The 19,412-nt window shown below is 34.9% G+C and overlaps 2 protein-coding genes across 3 annotated transcripts; one reads left to right on the top strand and one right to left on the bottom strand.

Moving 5' to 3' along the window:
• Positions 1-337: 337 nt before the first annotated feature.
• LOC113868488 (probable galacturonosyltransferase-like 3) lies at positions 338-1,973 on the bottom strand. Its single transcript, XM_027504112.1, has one exon. It carries the CDS (start codon positions 1,958-1,960, stop codon positions 917-919), a length of 1,044 nt encoding a protein of 347 aa, XP_027359913.1. The 5' UTR covers positions 1,961-1,973; the 3' UTR covers positions 338-916.
• LOC113868487 (receptor-like protein 4) lies at positions 984-19,059 on the top strand. Of its 2 annotated transcripts, none has more exons than XM_027504111.1 (9): positions 984-2,528; positions 5,973-7,037; positions 7,639-7,789; positions 8,326-8,397; positions 10,048-10,116; positions 10,643-10,711; positions 13,431-13,508; positions 14,955-15,160; positions 18,403-19,058. In XM_027504111.1, the coding sequence occupies exons 1-9, from the start codon at positions 2,525-2,527 to the stop codon at positions 18,507-18,509; spliced, it is 1,821 nt and encodes a 606-aa protein (XP_027359912.1). In that variant the 5' UTR covers positions 984-2,524; the 3' UTR covers positions 18,510-19,058. The 2 variants fall into 2 exon arrangements, with proteins under 2 accessions (XP_027359912.1, XP_027359911.1); XM_027504110.1 differs by lacking the exon at positions 984-2,528 and adding an exon at positions 5,439-5,862 and having other exon boundaries at positions 18,403-19,059.
• The last annotated feature ends 353 nt before the right edge of the window (positions 19,060-19,412 follow it).

Below are 19,412 nucleotides of genomic sequence, written 5' to 3'. Positions count from 1 at the left end.
TTTTTTTTTACCAACTACACCATCTTACCTTAAAGTTTAATTTCCTTTTTTTTTTATGTTGTTTGGTAAAATAAGTTTTTTTATATTTTTTTATTTTCTTTGACTATTTTTAAGTGTATCTTTTATCTTGTTTCTTAGAGGCACCATTTATTTTGTTATTGTTAGTTTTTTCTTTTATTTATTTAGAATGTTATTCTCAAAACTATATCTTATTATTTTTTAAAGATACATTTATTATTTATTTATAGATATACATCTTGTTATTTTAATACGTTTTTAATTCCATTAAATTTAAAATGTTCTAAAGTTTGTCTCACATTTTTTTTATCATACAAATTTGTAGTTTTACGCAAAATAAGTTAAAATTAATTTTAATTAAATAAAAACATTAAATTTAAATATTTTATTTAAATTAATCTTAATTAAATTACAATATTTAATCCAATATTTTTTACCTAAAAATCAATTTAGACTGTTCCTAAGAGACCTCTGTCCGGTAATTCAATTATTACGCAGTCGAACTTTTGATTTTTGATTTTTATTTTTTCTACAGTCTTTATTTTTTTAAAAATAAAAAATAAAAAACGCAAGAGCTGTAATCGAAGAATCCTTCGATCCCAGTGCAAGTGTAAGAATACAGTAGACCATACCACCAACTACCCCTGTAGACTGTACTACTGTCGTATCTATCTACGAATACTGTACATAATACCATGCATGCACTCCAATCACGTTCTATACGTCACCGTATCATCTCATCCAAAAATAGCAATACACACTCGGGTCGTGCGTGACGTGTCCATTTACGTCATTTCCCATCACACTCTATCGACTGGACGAGCAACAATCAGGTGACACAGTCCCACCGCCAAAACCATGCACCCGCGCCGGAAACACAAATCAAACCCCTAACTAACTACGAATCGGAGAACAACGACGAAGAATGGCGAAAGAGATCGTAAGGAGCCCACAAGCTATCCAATGGACATGGCTTCTTCGAGTCAATTCTCAGCCACGGTTTCCCCTTTCCGCTCCAGTGGAGGAGACTCACGGGACCAGGGTGCAGGTCACGGCAAAGCCCTTCCAGATTATCGCCGCCGAGGCCGTGCTGGTTCCACCGGTGCTCCACGCGCTCAACTTCACCGGCGAAGACGAGCAGAAACGGCGGCAACGATCCGAGTTCGTAGATCCGGTTCCGTTTCTGGATCCGCATCCAGTTTTCGAGCTTCTCCGTGTACCGTCCCTCGCGCCATTTCCACAAATCGATCACCATCACGCCGGTGTTAAAGTAGCACGCTTCGCGTCCCTTAAACGACGCCGCATAGCTAGGGCTCGACCAGAACCGGTGCGTGAAGTAATTGGTGAAGTTAGCGTGGCAGTACTCGGGCGCGCCGAGGACGCGCGCGTGGAGATCGATGCTCCACAGCTTCGCCACGTCATCCACGACGATCAGATCGGAATCAAAGTAGATTATTCGCCGAACGTTCGCCGGAAGTATGTCGGCGAGGTACATCCTCGCGTAATTCAGAGGCTGGTCCAGCGCGCGACGGATAGAGTACGAGATCTTGCCTCGTACGAGATTGGCATCGAAGTGGTAGAGGTGGAAGGTTAAGTACGGGAACGTAGTGGTAATGATGCGCCGGAGCTCTGGCCGGCGGTGCGTGGTGGCGATGAAGTGGAACACGACGTTCTCCGGACACGACGCGTGCTGCAGAACGGAGAACACGCCGGCGACGGAGCCTCGTAGGTAGGTCGCGTCCAGCGTCATCGCGATGTGGATGACGGAGCCGCCATGAACTCGCTTTTGGCATTCCCTTCCATTGCGGAATGCCGGCGCTTCCCGGAACGTTGGAAGCTCACCGGAGATTACGGTTGCCGGAGAATGCGCCGCGTGGGCGAAGAAGAATAACAAGACTAACGAGATAGTGTGTGTAAGTGTGAATGTGAGTGTCGGTGGCATGGTGATGCAGCAGAAGCATCGAAAACGAAAATTGGAACAATGAAGAGTATTTTTGTGAAGGTGTAGGGGTATTTTGGGTATTGTGTATGTCTCGGTTGGGTGTGGGCCCCTAATAGGACAACATGGTAGGAAGCCAGGCTGGAAAGACGCGTCTATGGTTTTAGCTTCGAGATGTGTGCGCTGTGTTATCGTTACGTGAGGATGTCCGATTTTCACCGCTGGATCTATTAATTGTGAGAAATGAACGGTTGGGATTTGATGGGGGTGAACGGAACAAGGGGCGCGAGAGTAAAGGCATGCGGTGGGCTTGTCTGCACTCGATAATAGCGATTCGCGTCTGAATCTCACGCTGTTGACGGAACTGCGAGTTGGAATGATTAAGTGTTATAAATTAATTAATTGATTAATTAATTGTTATTTAGCGTGTAATGACGCGCGATATTAGATTGAAGAATTGTTCTAATTTGACTGAGGACTGTTAACACGCAGGTATATTACCGTTGGTTGGACGTGGAATTGCTTAGAGCTTCTAATTATGATGAGTTGCGGAAACGATACACGCAAATGAGTGAGTATTAAACATTTCCCCGCAAAATATAATATTTTTATATTTATAATATTTTGTACATCTTGTTTCTTCAAATTTGTCAATTGGAATCTTAAATGAATAATCCACTCTAACCCGTTATATGTCACCTTATGTACATATCTAATATGGATTTTAAATTTATATAATAAGTAATGTTAACTAAATTAAACACTAGACAACTTAATAAGTTATTAAATTATGCACTATTAAATTGTCAAAACAATTTTATAATCCGTTATATTAATTTTTCTAAATATTTTATCCACACAATGCATATTATTACATTGAATGCCAATCAACTTTAAACTAATTTCTTTTTCCTACACTATTAATTATAAATTGTAGAATTGGAGGTATTGTCCAACATATCGAATTTCGATCGTTGAAAAAACGGTATCCTAATTTTTTATTTTAGAGAATTTGTCTGTCTTCATTGAATGCAGCCCGTGAACCGTGGAAACCTTAGTGTTTTGGATGAGAATTTTAAGTGAGAAAATCATTTTTCAAAAGAATTGATAATTATACAGATTACAATTTTTCATCTCAAAAGATTAAAACGCTATCCTACAAAAACATTAAAGCTTTCTTAATTTCATTACCGCTTTTCTCAAATTATTTTGTCTTTCATACATGAAGAGTGAAGACAGACAAAAACTCAGTGAAGGTAGTTTACTTGTCTTTTTCGAGGAGAAACAAGATAAGGTTATTTCATTCAGCAATTATAAAAATAATTATTATTATCGTTGTTGTTATTAATATTATTATTAGGCAAAATAAGAAATATTGTAAAGATCGAACTCCTAACCCAGCAACAAAATTTTCGGTCTTAAAAAATTGGCAGAAGTATGTACATCGATAATAAATGATAATTTAATATGCATAATTTTAGTTATCCAGTAATCTGTAATGGAAAGCCAACATAGCCACTTTAGTTCGGTAAGGTTTAAATCTTTTCATCAACCACTTCAATTTATTTTTTACTCCTATTCGTAAATATATTATTTTATAATCAATGTTTATTAATATTTTAAACATATTAAATAAGCATTAAAATAAATTTATCTATTTAAAAATAACTTTTAATTTAATAATTTAATTAACAAAATTTAATATTTATAAAAAATATTAAGCAGAATAGAGTTATTCCTCTTTTCCTCTGCATATAAAGAGTATTCGGTAATAATATTATTTTTATATCTAAAATAGTAAATCTAATCCTCTAATGTATTACAATTGATTTCAAAAGCTTGTCATTTTAGATCAATTACAGTCTTAACCAATGTAATAAACTCATTTTTTAAAACGAAATATTTGTTTACACAAGAAAAAAAGGCCGCGGTCGTAAGCCTGAGGTCATAGGCAAACAACTGTCTTTATTCTGTTAAGCTTTGATAATTTATTCAGAACTTTGTTAACATCAATGTATAAAATGGTTTTAAAAAATACTTCTTTTTATAGTTTTAAATATAATAAATATTAAATTTTAACATAAGAGCAAAATTAACGTTTATTTTAACAAATTTTCGTTATTTATTTATGATTTCCATCGCTTTCTCAGCATTCTAGCAGTATTTACAGCATCTTTTATCTTGTTTGAAGATCCGTGACTTACGAACTGTGATGTGAGCTTTGTTGGATTGCCATCACTTTCACCAGTGCACTGTTTGTTCCATGATACCTTTGCATATTTGCCTTTACATCCTAACATTATATATCATTAAAGTATAATTTTTTAATCATAAAACAATATTACAAAATATAAAAACATGTATTAATAATTTTTCAATTTTTTAACTAATATTACTTTACTTGTAAATTGTGCCTATATAAAGTATAATTTTGTTCTCAATAATAGGAATTTAATTCAACAACTAACATTGAGTAATTAATTGTAAGAAAAAGGCCACTAAACTTACCTATCCCTGACACTGCCGCTAATTTCACCGACTTCCCTTTTAGCTATTCAGTTCTTCAATAAATGATCATAGGAAGGTGATTTCATGTGCCTGCCATTGAATTCTCTAGTTTCATTTCACCACAAATTCTAACTAGGTTAATCCTTTTTTAAATTTATTTGTATAAGATTTTTAAACCCTTAATTTGACATTCCAAAACAAGTTTTGCGGACACCACGATTTTTTTACGTATTTTTAAGATATAAAATAAAATATTAATTAAATTTTTACTAGGACAATGACCAACTAAGGATCAGGGAAATAAATTTCGTTAAATTTCTAAGTGATATTATTATTAGGTACAAATCTTGTATTTATCTTTTCTTTTGATATTTCCTATTTATAAAAGAAAAATAATCATGAAAGAATCCATCTCTAAAGATGGAGGGACTCGTTTAGATCTTTTCGCCCTGGCAGGGACCATTTTATGGCAGACAGAATAGTATTTTCCTTCAATAACAATACCGAATAGCCTTCCTAACCAAATGGAGATAGACATTTTGAACTATGATAACAACAATAATTTTACATTAGTACATTTTTATCCACTTTTGTGTTTATAAATGTGTTTTAATTATTGTATTAACGGGTTCATTGATTTGAATTAAAATTAGTTTCTTTTATCAATTCAGTTATGAATAAACATAATAAATTACAAATATACTTAATTTTATTATTTACATTAATAAATTTAAAAGCAAATTTCCTTAAATAAAATTAATTATACAAACAAAATATATTTAAACAGAAATTAGTAATAATGAATTAGTCATTGGAACAGTGAATAGGCTTTGGTCACGTGAGAACAATCCTCATCTTTATCATTATTGTCATGAAAAGGTCCATTTATGGAAATCAACATCAGGCTCACCAACATATCACAACACTCCCTCACGTAGATTAAAAACAACAAATCGTAACAATACCAAAATTTGTACAATTGAAGTGGTTTGGATATGCTAATTGGCGTATTTTCTCACTCCTTCCCTGCATTACCTTCAACCGCAAGCAAACAAACTAAAACCAGGAAAGAGACTAGCTTAGCATAAAGCTTACCAGAGACCAAAAGCCACAAAACTTTGGCACCCAATTTAACATTCCTTCTTCCGCTTCACTACTCTCTCTCTCTCTCTCTCTCTCGCACACACACAGAGCCAACAGAAACAAACTCTTACCGTCTTTCACGGGAATCTTCATTTTTCATTTGCATTTCTCTTTCCTTTATGTCTTGACGCTCAACTCTCACTCCAACAAAACACGCACAATGTCTCTCTCGCCCACTCTCAGTCTCCACATATTCTTGTGCGTTCTCTTAACCACCACCACTCTCTCTTCCTCCTCTTTCTCGTACCCTTACGGTAAGCTTCTTCACACACTGTTAAACTCACACTTCACACATATACAAATCAAACATTCACAAAAAACTCGCTAACATATTTATTTATTTGTTCTAATATAATTTTCAAAGGTGTTTCTTACCACATCGACTGTGGGAGTCCAACCAACACCACCGACCCGTTCAACAACACCTGGCTCTCTGACCGCTACTTCAGCGGCGGTGCCGCTGCGATCGTGTCGGAGCCGCTGCACTTCCGGCACGCGCACGAGAAGACGCTCCGCTTCTTCCCAATCTCCTCCGGCAAGAAGAACTGCTACACAGTCCCTTCCCTCCCCCCGTCTCGCTACCTTGTTCGCACCTTCGTCGTCTATGACAACTACGACGGCAAGTCCCACCCTCCGTCCTTCGATGTTTCTGTCTCAGGCACCGTCGTCTTCTCCTGGCGCTCCCCGTGGCCCCAATCGCTCGCACGCAACGGCGCTTACGCTGACCTCTTTGCTTCAATCCTCACTTCCGAAGCCCTAATTTGCTTCTACAGCTTCGCCACCGATCCTCCGGTGGTATCCTCGATTGAACTCTTCTCCGCCGATTCGGCTTCCTACGATTCCGCCTCAATTGGCGACAACGGAACCTTGCTCGTCAACTACGGAAGACTCTCCTGCGGTTCGGACCAGTGGGGACCGGGCTTCACTAACGATTCCGACCGGTTCGGCCGCTCGTGGCAGTCCGATGCGGAGTTCCGAACCGGAAGGAACGAAGTCATTGCTGTTTCGACGAGGAATGGCGTCAGCGGGACCGATCAGAAGCCGAATTACTTCCCGACGAAACTGTATCAGACGGCGGCGAGGACGGCGGTGACGGCGGAGGAGGGTGGTGGTGTGTTGGAGTATGAATTGAACGTGGACGCGAAGCTTGATTACTTGTTGTGGCTGCATTTTGCGGAGATTGAGGGGAGGGTGCGAAGTGCAGGGGAGAGGGTGTTTGATGTGTTCGTCAATGAAGTGAATTTGACTAGGGTTGATATATACAAGCAGGTTGGGGGTTTTGCTGCGTTTACTTGGCATCACACGGTGAAGAATTTGAGTAGCAGCGTGTTGAGTGTGAAGCTTGTTGGTGTGGTGGGTGCTCCTCTCATTTGTGGGATTGAGAATTATGCTTTGGTTCCTAGTGATCCTTCCACGGTTCCTCAACAAGGTGGGTAGATGGATTTTTTTGGAAATTTTGATGACTGAAAGGAATTGGATTTTGTTTTCTTCTTTTGGTGTGTTGATAATTTTTATTTTTTGCCGAAATTTAGAGAGGTTTTTTTTTTTTCTCTCTCTCTTTAAATTGCATGCAGATTTAGAAACTTTGTGCCTGAAAGGAATCTGATTTTATTTTTCTTCTTTTGGTGTATAGTTAATACTTTTTTTTGAGTCGATGTAGTGAGTTGGTGTGTTATTGGAAATTTAGTCTGGGTGTTCTGATTTTTTATTTTGTGCAAATATAGTTACCGATTATTTAGGAGGTTGGTGAGCTTCTTTTTTTTTTTGGGTAAATAATTTTGCGTGACTGTGAATTGATATCATAAACTGGTGTGTTATTGGAAATTTTGTTAGGGAGTTATAATTTATGAATTTTGTGCAAATATACTTCTCGATTATTTTGGCAATTGTTTTCGGGCAATTATTTGTATTTACTGATGTTAACAATGGGGAAGGAAGAAGGGGATCAAGGTTTTGTTGACTGTGAGAACAACCACACAAGAATTGTGGTCAGTGAATGACCTGTCTTTCTTTGTCCTGTTTGGATGCAGTGATTGCCATGAAAGCGTTGAAAGATTCACTTCGGGTTCCTGAAAGAATGGGTTGGAACGGTGATCCTTGTGCTCCTACTAATTGGGATGCTTGGGAGGGAGTTACCTGCCGTATGAGCAAGGATAATACTGCTCTGGTGATAAGTCAAATGTATGAATTCCTTTCCATTCTCCTAAGTTATGCAATTGAGCTTCTAATTGGTTTTAGAAAAGAAAATTATTACAGGTATATAACGAATCTTAATTAAAAAAGTCTCTTAATAATTCACATGTCAAACTTTATACGTAAGGTTAATGGTGGGGCCCATATGTTAAATAGACAGACCACAAAGGGTGGTAAATCTAAAGTGCTCATGATATCATGTGACCAAATCATTGTATCAAAAAATTTCTTATTCTTTTTTTATACAGAAGCTAAAAGAAGTATTTTCCTCATCACCATTATTCTGCCAATCACCTTTTGGGCTTAGGAATACTCCTTTCCCTAAAAGCTTGGGTTGGTGGGGGATTATGGGTTCGCATTCCACAAATGCATATTTAAGTTTCTGAAACAAAAAAAAAAAAAAAAAATTTGAAAAGGTGGGAGTTACAATTTGTTCTAATTTAAACAGTAGTTCTTCTCCCATGATTAATTTATTTCCTTTTCCCAAACCTTTGACTTCATCTTTGTCTCAATTTTCATTTCAGTGATTTGGGAAGTCAAGGCTTGAAAGGATTCATTAGTGACCACATTAGTCTTTTGTCAGACTTGGTAAGCCTGTAAGTATCAGCAGCCGGATGTTTACATATGCTAGTCATCTCTCACATCACATGGCTAAAGTGTTTCAGGTTAACATGTACTATGTGGATGGAAATATGCTAATTGACCTACATCTATAAAATTTCCCATCGTTTTCAAGTGCTATGTATGTGATTTATATGTTCAAGCAGTAGTCATAGTTGGCAGTTATTACTATGTTCTCAACTTCTCGTTATATTTTGTTTGGCTTATTTCTTTTTCTTTTATCATAAACTCATAAAAGATCCCCTAATACCAAAGTAATAATGTACAATAACAACTATCACCAAGTCTTATCCCACCAGGTGAAGATGACTACATGAATCACACAATTCCATCAAGCTCAGTCAAAAACTAAATTCTTTGATATATTATTTACAAACAGTGTAATATTAAAAAAATTAAAACAAAAACAATGTTATGCATGCACCTTAGTAATAAAAAATGAAAAGAACAGAAGAGAAACATTTAATGCTGAAATCAATGGAACAGTACTCAACTTGACATTCCGCAATGGGGAGTAGAAAACAAATTCAAATTTAATGTTGGCAAATAAAATGAAACAAACAGCACTGTGCTCAATTGCTTATCATCTGAATAGTGCAAGCATAATAGGATTATGGGTGGGAAATCACATAAAACACAACAGAACCCAGAGAATTTGAGCACAAACTTAGGGAAACTGTACAGAAATAGAACACATACAACACTTGGTTATATTGAAACTCGAAAGCACATAATAGAACAGATTTGCACAAATTATTTGACCTTGCATTTGGACTCAAAAGTTATGTCCTGAATTTGCAGACAAACAATTTGTTCCATTAGTTGTGACCAGGATTTGCTGGTTCATAATTTGTAGAAAATGCCTTGATTCTTTGGCTGTGTTCATGAACGAAAACATGTTGGCTGAAAGCCTTGATCGGGTGGCTTCCTGTGTCACAAGTGTGAGGGTTTGATGGAGTGTTTAGTGTTTCCCTTGATGCAGACATGGTGTGTTGAAGGGGCAGCCAAAACTCAGTTGTTTTGGGCAACTTGGGTGATGAAGTAGAATTGATTCTCATATCTGAGTAGTTAACTAGGTGTTTGACTTGTGATTCTGTGCAACTTTGAGTGAGTTTGAATGAGTCTACCCACTTCTACCAAGAAACGAGTTATTAAGAGTGACTCAACCTCAATTTGCTAACCCATAATTGTAAATGTGTAAAATTCTGAGTTCACTTGCTAGTTTGATAGCCATCTTCAGAACAATGTAAATTATTCATTTTCAAAATGATCAGCTTTGGTACTTTGAAGCAAACTTGTTCTTCATTGTGTTTATTTTTTGTTATGACTCATCATGTTGACAGAATCATGACACACATGAACACCTTTCCTCCATTATACTTGATAAATGAGCACTGTTAATTTTTTTTGGTTCTTAGTCACCATTAGAATCCCTTCAATATTCTTGTCCCAGCCTTGATGTACATCATTTTGGCCATAATTTTGGATCCAGATCCCAGCATACATCTATAGTTGATCATTATTCATTCAGTTTATGCTTTCAGCATCTGTTTTCCTAGACATACTTCAGTAACTCAAGTTTATACTGGTTTCTATCATCTGGTAATTTCTCTTTTATTTTACAGGAACCTGAGTTCTAATTTGTTGGTGGGTGAAATACCTTATGGACTTGGTAAAAAATCCTTGATACACCTGTAAGTTTCAGGTTTTTTAGATGTTATGCAAAATATTTTACAGAACTCCGTTGACTGTAGTCTGTTATTTGATTAGTTGTTGATAAGTTTCCAAGTTACCCACTTAAAAATCATATTTTGCTAGATATTTCTTTCATTTACTTTTGCCATTATACCAAATATTGAAGAGATAATGTAAATTATGCTTTCCCATAAAGTATGAAATCTCAGTTGGTCCTCTATTTATTGTTATTTTAAGCACCAATTTAATTTACAATTTGATGTCATAAATTGAAATTGAATTACCAATTTGATGTATCATTCTTTTATAAATGTTGGACTAAAATGTATATTTACTTGAATATGATCATATCTGTATATGTTTTCTTTGGATTAGTAAATGCTGGAGTTCCTCACTGGTTTAATTTTTTTTTTTTAAAAGAGAATTTTCTGATTTTTTTTATTCATCTCTCTCATCTACATTTGAAATAAATGTGACATTATTTATTTAACATTTTACTTGTTTTATTTGAAAAATATACTGTAGGGACCTATCCAACAATCAGTTAACAGGCTCCATACCAGACAGTATAGCCTCTTCAAGTTTGCAGCTTGTGTAAGTATCTACTACATTATGTTTTGCAAACATGTACCTATAGGACACAGATTAAAGAATAAAAAATAGAAAATTATAAACATTTTAATAATTTCTTCATTCAATAAATAATGTTAATAGTCAATGCTAATTTTATTTCTTATAAGCACAAGATAACAAAACCCTTATATTTATTGTGATTGTCTTTCTCTTAAATGCTTAGATTAAGGTGGTGACATAAATTAGGTGCTGTAATCTGATAAAACTGAGTTTTTGCTGATAAAACCAAAATCAATGGAGAATATCTCCTTACAAGAACAGAAAATGTAGAATATGAAAGATAAATCTAGAGTTGTGCAAATGCATTGAAGCTCTAGCTTAAAATCATTCCCTTTTTTATCCATTCATGCTCCCATGCACTTGATAACCTTTTGGATTGCAATAGGTAGTTCAAGATCATTTCGCTCCCTTTTCTGGAATCAAGCTTCATTCTTGGGTTTTTCCCAATCGTATTCATAACATTGATCAAGCACATGCCAAATGGGTAAACCCATTTTATTGTACTATGTGGTGACATCTAGATCACCTTTTTTGGATTGCAAAAGCCATGTCTTAAAGTCAAGTATGGAGAAAAAGTCTCTAGGTGTGAACAGCATTCACAAACTGCTTCGCAAATGACCTTGGCCATTGGTAGAAATAAAAGTTTTCGTATAGCTGGTTCCACGGTATTAATTAGCCAAGCAATTACAAGGGAATTTTCAGATTTCCACTTTGCCAAGGAGGGGCCATTTTTTGTAGGTTGGGTTGTGTCTCTAGTTCAGTACCCTAGTTTACCTTTGCTTCCCACCAATAGTTTTATAGATTGTGCCAATTCGATGTAATTTATTTTGTTGAGCTTCTGTATTGTGAGTTATAAGTTTTAGTTCTGGGGAAGAGCCTTGACAGACAACGTGGAAGGTGTGGAATGCCCTGAATGAGTATGTTGCTCATCTTCAGATGAGCCTCTCAAGATGGTTGAGGGACTAGGGCTGGCTCTGGCATTGCATTTTTCACCATGAAAGGAGGTGCAGAGCATGAAGCTTTGATACCATCTAGGTTTAGAAATGAGGATGGTTTTATTTCATTGATATCACTTACAAATTATATAAAGGGATTTATAGGCAACGTTGATTATAGATGATTAATTATTTTGCTACAATTTAGTGAAAAAAAAAAGATGTAATAATAAACTCCCCATCTAAGAATTTGAAACTAATTCAGAGTTTATTCTATTTAAAAGACTCCTAAAATTTCTCTACCAAATAATTCCTTAACAAACCTCATCAATTTCCTATTCTATCGTCCTCATCCATGTGTTAATCCTTTTCTTCCCATTCCCTTGTTGACACACCTTACTCCTTGTATTTGTAGCATATAACTTGGTAATAAGGGTCTATCAAGTATCAATAACCAAAATTTACCATTTCCTTAAGACAAAAGAGTAGTTTAAGATCCTATCACTAGGATTGCATTGCTTGAAGCATGTTGACCAAGTTATGCTTGAAGCATAAGTATTTCTATTGTGGTCCCATTTTTTGAATGACCATCAACCATGTTACGCTTGAAACTGAATAATTGCCAATATGGGTACCGACAAGGTAAGTGATAATCTCACACCTGTAATTCTTCCCAACCCCATCATTCCAATTGTAGTCATGATGTCATAAGTGCCTCTATCCTTCTCTAATGCATTGTTTTTTGTTGCATTTTTGGCCATGATGTCCAATTGTAGCTTCATTATTACTAACAACCTGTTGTTTTCTGTGACAACCTTGGCACCATCTTCCTTGCTCATACCCCCATGCTTAGCTCTCACACTAAACATGTGGAGTTTGATCTCTTCTGTAAGTGAAAAAGTTATCTCTAAGCGTCTCAACATTTGTCACATTCCTGCTCAAGACTATGTGCTACTTCCCTACTGAGTTTGCAGGTGTGTGTGTCATTGTATATTATGGTTTGAGTAACTCATATTGCTCTAATTGTCTAACTAACATCTGTTATAGTTAGGTACCAGCTGTTGGTTCAGTTAAGAGATAGTTTGACTAATGGTACTGAATCAAGCAGCTGTCATATGTACTGAATTTTCTCTTGTACATTTCTCAGTATCTATATATAGATCAAATTCCTTGTAATCGATAGGTTTTAGTATCAAGACAATTTTCATTCTTCTCAAAAAAAAATTTCTTTCTCTCTGAACTCGGTTTTTGATTCTCTCTTATCTCTCTCACGTCAAATCCAAATAAAATGATGCATTACGGCTTTAAAATTGACACTTCTGTAATTTTTTGAGACTCTCTAAATTGCATTGAAAAGCATACTTGCATATTGTGTTCCTGATATTAAATTTGGTCTGGTAGCTTTTGTCACCCTGGAGCTACTGAATCAAAGTAGTAAAATCTGTGAATTAATTTTTGTAATCATAAATTCTAATCAGTATTGCATTGAACTGCATCTTAATATTCGTGCTTGAGAATGTGAAGGCTATTTATTTTGTTAAGTACCACGGTCATCCATGAGACTGATAGTAAGTGTTGAAAGCTAAGACTGTTATTTTTCTTCTCTCTTTGAAGTGATTGGTCACCATTGAAAAAACATGGTAGGTAACACAACCTCTAGTCAGTCTTAGACAGGTGTCCCGTTCACCCTCCTGACACTTTTTGCTTACTTGGGTTTGTTTTTCCAATCTATTTTATCTTTTCAGGCTATTGAATGGTAACTTATTGGAAGGACGAGTACCAGAGGAACTTTATTCGATTGGTGTGCATGGAGGAGCTATTGAGTATGTCACTTTAATCCAATACTTTTATTCTATAAGCTTCTGGGTAATGTGTTCAGATTGAAAATATTGGATGACATTCATACTTCATGATCTTTCAAGTCCTGCATATTTTTCTTGTTTCTGTTCATGTGTGCGTACTTAATTAAAATAAATTGATAGAGCGTCTCACCCACTCATGCCCATGATGTCATTTGTCATCAATATTTAATGCCAAAGTTAGTTTTAATGTCAGATTTTACACAAAGTTCCCTGTCCTTCTGTCTCTTCTCATCATTTATTGTTTCTTCTGCTTGTACAGTCAATTTTGGTATAAGGATGTTCAAAATGAGTTATTCTTGTAAGCGGAAGTAAATTTGATGATTTCCAAAATCTTCAACTTTGATTTACCTTCAGTCCTCTAAGGACTGACTTTGCAATAGTAATGGTCTATGCCTCAATGCACTTTTGAAAGATGCAATCAGTGATAAAAATTTCGGATTGGACTGGTTTGTTCAATTGATGAACTGGTGAACCAGCCTTGTCATGAGTCTGGTTGATACAATAGGTCGGACATGCATATAAACTTGTAAAACCCAATTTGAGTTGGCCAATTTTTGTAAAAATTGGTGAGTTGGCCAAAATCATTTGCCCAAAAAAAGAGAGAAAAAAAAATGCATTGGTACAAATGGTGTAGATATAGATTTTATGGTGTACAAAATCCTTCTCTTCAATCTTGTTAAGTACTGGTTTCTCATTGAAGTACTGGTTTCTGTGTCATCATTCAAGCTTTCCCTAGCAGCCATGAACAAAGGTAACTTGTTGAACAAAATGTGTGGTGAACGTAGAGAGAGCTCATCAGAACAAAGGTAAAGTTGATACCTTTTATTTGTTGGTGGTCATTGACTGTGTCTCTAGTTCTACTCGGTGAGCATAGTTTAGGCATTTAGGTGCTTTGAGGTTATGAAGTCAGGCGGAGTTCTAGGTTCTTCCATGGGTAGTGTATTTATAACTTTTCAGTGGTTTGAATTTATAGAGAATCGAGACTAGTAGTAATTTTCAAATTGTTTTAAAATAATGTTATGTCTTTTCTCCAGGCACAGTGCTTCACTTTTGATGTTGATATATGTCTGGCTGTTTGGACTTGAGCTAGCTTTCTACTAAATACTAATATATCCTTGGGCTTTTGCTTTTATCCTTTGAATATTATTTAACTTCTCACCCAAAAACAAAATACTGCCAGCACAAATTATTTTATTTTATTTTTCCATTTGCATACACACACACACACACACACTCACATAACTGGTTTAATTAGTATTCATTGGTTAAACTAATGACCCATCAACCCACTACCTTGTTCAAGTTGATAACCAGTCTAAGTTTTATAACATTGGCTGCAATTAAATTGTAATTATTTAAGGAGAAATCATCTCTTTCACATCTTCAATTTGATGTGTTTTTGCTCAGTCTCTCTGGCAACAAAGGTTTGTGCGGTGTACCATCTCTGCCAGCTTGTCCTATGTTTTGGGAGAATGGCAAATTATCTACTCAGGGTAAAATTGCAATAGGCTTGTCCTGTCTTTTTGTTTTCTGTGTGATACTGCTGCTGGTCTATATTTACATCAGGAGGATAAGGAATGACTATGATTTTGCTCTGCCTCATGAATTAACATGTAAGTATGATTTCATTAAGATTCTTTGCTGTCAAACTTTATTTATTTTTTTTAGGCTAACTGTGGTATTTCTTTATTTACTTTACCGGTGTGGTTTCTTCAGTTTACAATGGTTTTTTTAATAAAGGAGTGCTAGGACCACACACTTTGTTTCTAACACATTTTCAATTATTGGGTAAAATTTATTTAAAACTAAAAAAGTATGAAAAAAATTCATTAAGTTTGAAGTGGGACCCATATTCTTTTGTGATCTATATTTACATCTAGTAACTTTCCTTAAAATCTAGACAGCATAAAGCAATAATTCTTTATTTTTCAAGAACTACTATAGAAGATTAATACGATATTTCTTTCCATTGTTATATCTCTGCGTTTAATTTAGAGCATGATATTACCCTTAAAACTCTAATAAACAACCATAAACCTTTGATCTAGTGAATGACTTAAGAAACTCTTTTCTTCGTTCATTTAATTGCCTTGACTAAGGTCTTAATTTTATCATAACCATCCAACTCATTAACAACAATTGATTAGTTCCTTTTTGATTAATTATTAATTCTGCAAGTATTTAATCATACTCTATATCTTTGTTTCCTTTTAGATTAATCATTAATTCTACAAGCCTTTAGTGATTCTTAGTGTCTATCCAAGTGGTGCCCTAAGGTATTAGGTGTCCCAAATCAAAGTACGATGAATAACCTGTAATTACAGTAATAATCTCAGGTACAAAGAAACTATTAGGTTTGTTGAGAATTTCCTATTGACAATTTAATGGTAATATTAACCATTAGGAATTCTTAGTTGAGTCATAATTGTATCTAGATATGCTTCATCTATAAATACAACTTAATAAATGAGATTTACCCAATAGAGACCATTGCATAGATATTGATCTATCTAGATCATTGATGTCATATCCTCAATAATCAAAATTGTCAAAGATTTGCATAATTGAGTTATAATTGTATCCTAGATATGCAAACTATAAATATAACTTAATAAATGATATTTATCCAATAGAGACCGATCATTGATGTCATATCGTCAATAATCAGAATTGTCAAAGATTTGCTTCTCATTATCATATTAACTATTTAATTGAGGAGCTATAAATATGATCATGAAACAATGAATTTCACTTTACCTGTAAGACTAAGTTGATATCCATAACATGATGATTTGACTCTTGGACATACCTATTTATAATGAACAGTCAATTCTCCCTATTAAGCAATATGATTAACAAAAGGCATACATTAAGACATTGGCTCCCAGATGTGACAAGGAAGTCCTTATCGTTTTAGCATAACCAAGGTAAAAGGATAAAGACTGAAAGTTGACTGTTCATATAATATTATGGCTCCTAGATGTGCCAAATAAGTCCTTAGTGGTGCCAGCATGTGTTGAGCACTTGTTTTAACCTTGTCATGCATGTTTATGCAAATGCAAGAAACATATATATCCTCTATGTTGCATGAATTTCAATACAGTACCCGTACCCCATACAAATATGGGTACCATATTCAGCAATTTTGAAAAATTAAGGTTACGTGTACATCAATATAATATTTAAATATGTAAACAAAGAATATAAATGTGTAAATTATTGTGAAAACATTTATAATAAAAAAATTTAACAAACTCATCACACATATCATAAGTAAGGATTAATGAATTTGATTAAATACATAACTAAATATAAGAAAATTGAGAGAAAGGTGAAATAAAATTGTCAATTTATCGAAGAAAAACGCTCTAGCTAATTCTTCAGGCTATAAATTCTTAAGTCGTACTTATGTGGCATATAATTGTTTTAAAAAAATAATTTTAATAAGCATCCAAGTATTACCAACATGTACTGGGACCCTATATCCGATAAAATGTAGTTCCCATGCTTTAGAGCATTTCCTGTTGGCCAAGTATAACGAACACAAACTCCCTTCTCCAAAACTTCCCCGAGACTTCTCCAAAACCATTTTGTAAAATCGTTATTTCCTTTGGTAACTCCATCAAACTTTATAGAAGGCTTCAATGCTTGACCTCCTTGTCATTAATCCAAATTTGGCTATAAGAATTACGATAGGAAATAATCAAGATTCATGATTTCTGACTTTAATAATCATTTGCCACTCAGTCTATTTTAACTCTAGCCCCCATACTATTTTACACTGTCTCCTATTCATTTATTTTATGTTGGTAATTCAAGTCTTTTGGACTAGGTGTTTTGTTTCTTTAAAGCAGATATTCCATCATGTTGTCTTTGTCCTCTTAGTGCCTTTTAGTGAATGTCCTTGATCTAAATGATGTCTTTCCTGCCAACACTGTCTGTCTGCTATTCTTGGTGCAAGTATCATTCGTGTACCTTGGCATTTTTACCTGTCTACATTCATGATTCTTCTATTGCAATGTACTTTTTTTCGGTCAAATATTGCAATGTACTTTATGATGTTATTTTTTCAATTTTTTAGCTTTGTACTGGGCTTTGTGTAGATTGTATTCCATGCTTTCATTTTTACCATTCAGGTAAGTTTTTCTGAGTGGTAAATCCAAATGAATCTTGTTGATTTGTTCTCAAATTGTTGAAGACCACTCGATCTAAAATTATTTTAATATGATTTACCTTTTAAAAGTTAATAATTGGGAAAGACTACTACTATGCATTTATATTTTCTCGTACAATTTTTACCGCATTGACAAGAACGCCTTATTTTCTGTGTACTTTCACAATCGAGTTATAGTATCTTACAGACAAAAAATGCACCACTTTGGAAATTCTCAGACATCTGTCCATGGATCTCACCTCCACCCTGAAGATTATTAAAAAATAATCGTTTTTATTTCTTGTAGGCAACAATATGTGCTTTCAGAATCACTGTCAGATCATCATAAATTTTTAAAACTTTAATAAGTTGGACGGCTTTGCTAGGATTCTCAGGATATGTTTGATTACTGTTTTAAAAACAGTTTTCTATTTTTAAAAATAAATTTTAACAGTTTTTTGTGTTCTTTACACATTTTTTCTATCTGTAGCTGAGTTTTTAACCACTTCAGCTTTGATACTTGCATGCTTTGTATCTCATTGCTCATATATATTGGGTTCAATCTACATATGGAGAAACCATTCAAATTCATCTTTTGTAGTGTCCTTGTACATACTAGCCCCAAGAAATGTAGAACTCTGATATTTTTTTTATGCCTAAATTCTATGCCCACTGTTGACTATTTTATAATTTCTTTCGCAGCATTAGCCGCCAAAAGAAATCGATATCAGAGGCAGAAATCCTTAATGGTTCTTGAGATGGAGAGCCAACACGCCAAGGGACTACCTTCACATTTTACCACTCAATAACTGTTTCTTTTAATGGAAATGGAATGTTGATTTTCATAGTTTTCAGCTAAACATACACCGACACAGCTTCGAGAAAGGGTCTGAATGCGTTCCAGAGCATCAATACTGGGTCGTGACGTGACAACACTGCGGCTTTAGGTGAAAAAAAGTCTCGTACAACTTTCTTTGTCTCGGCAAGGTTTCTGGAAGCCACTTATACGATTCATGCTGTGTCACATTGTTTCTTGACACAAAAAACAGCTTATACCCTGTGATGTCAATACTTAGCCGCAGCTTTTGCTGAAAATGTGATAGGTACAATCCATCAATGTATAAAATTGGAGCCACAAGTTAGTGTCCATTTTTTGAAGGCACCTTGATTCTGCTTGATTCATAACACTGTATACTGATTTATGTAGCTTAACAGTAGCGATTGGACTTCAAAGTACAATGTATTTCAAGTATTTTCATTCGTTTATACCATTCATGACGAAAAATTCCATCTTTTGTTCACGATAAGGATTTCTATTTTTAGTTCCACGTACAAGGTATAATACTAGAATTATTTTTTGGAATCTCTCTATTCAGACTTCAGATGTCTGTTGCAATTTATTTAATTATTTGAAAACATCACTGTCTAATTTTATTTTACAGTTGCAATTTTTTTTTTATGGAGTATTAAAAATAGTTTATGGTTCTGGTTCCCAAAACAGAGATGTTAACAAATTGACGATGATACACAAGCTTGTTTCAATAAAAAAGAAACATTATTAAATTTTTATACCTATTTTCGTATACAGGAGATGAACTTGAATTAGGGAAGAGCATTCAATAACCACCAAGCCAAAACTTGATGGCTCCCTAACTGTACAAAATGGAGTCAATAGAGATGATAAAATCAAACCCCTCCCCACATAAATATCT

This window comes from Abrus precatorius, unplaced genomic scaffold (genome assembly GCF_003935025.1).
Source record: "Abrus precatorius isolate BTA unplaced genomic scaffold, Abrus_2018 Scaffold6, whole genome shotgun sequence".
Lineage (NCBI taxonomy): Eukaryota > Viridiplantae > Streptophyta > Magnoliopsida > Fabales > Fabaceae > Abrus > Abrus precatorius.
This window is presented reverse-complemented; position numbering and strand designations above follow the sequence as displayed.

What these genes read in the sequence shown, in the direction of transcription:
- LOC113868488 (XM_027504112.1), bottom strand. Translation starts at nt 1,960, where the DNA reads ATGCCACCGACACTCACATTCACACTTACACACACTATCTCGTTAGTC.
- LOC113868487 (XM_027504110.1), top strand. Translation starts at nt 5,769, where the DNA reads ATGTCTCTCTCGCCCACTCTCAGTCTCCACATATTCTTGTGCGTTCTC. An exon ending in CTCTTTCTCGTACCCTTACG is followed by an intron (nt 5,863 to 5,972) that starts GTAAGCTTCTTC and finishes TAATTTTCAAAG; the next exon opens with GTGTTTCTTACCACATCGAC. An exon ending in TCTGCCTCATGAATTAACAT is followed by an intron (nt 15,161 to 18,402) that starts GTAAGTATGATT and finishes TTTCTTTCGCAG; the next exon opens with CATTAGCCGCCAAAAGAAAT.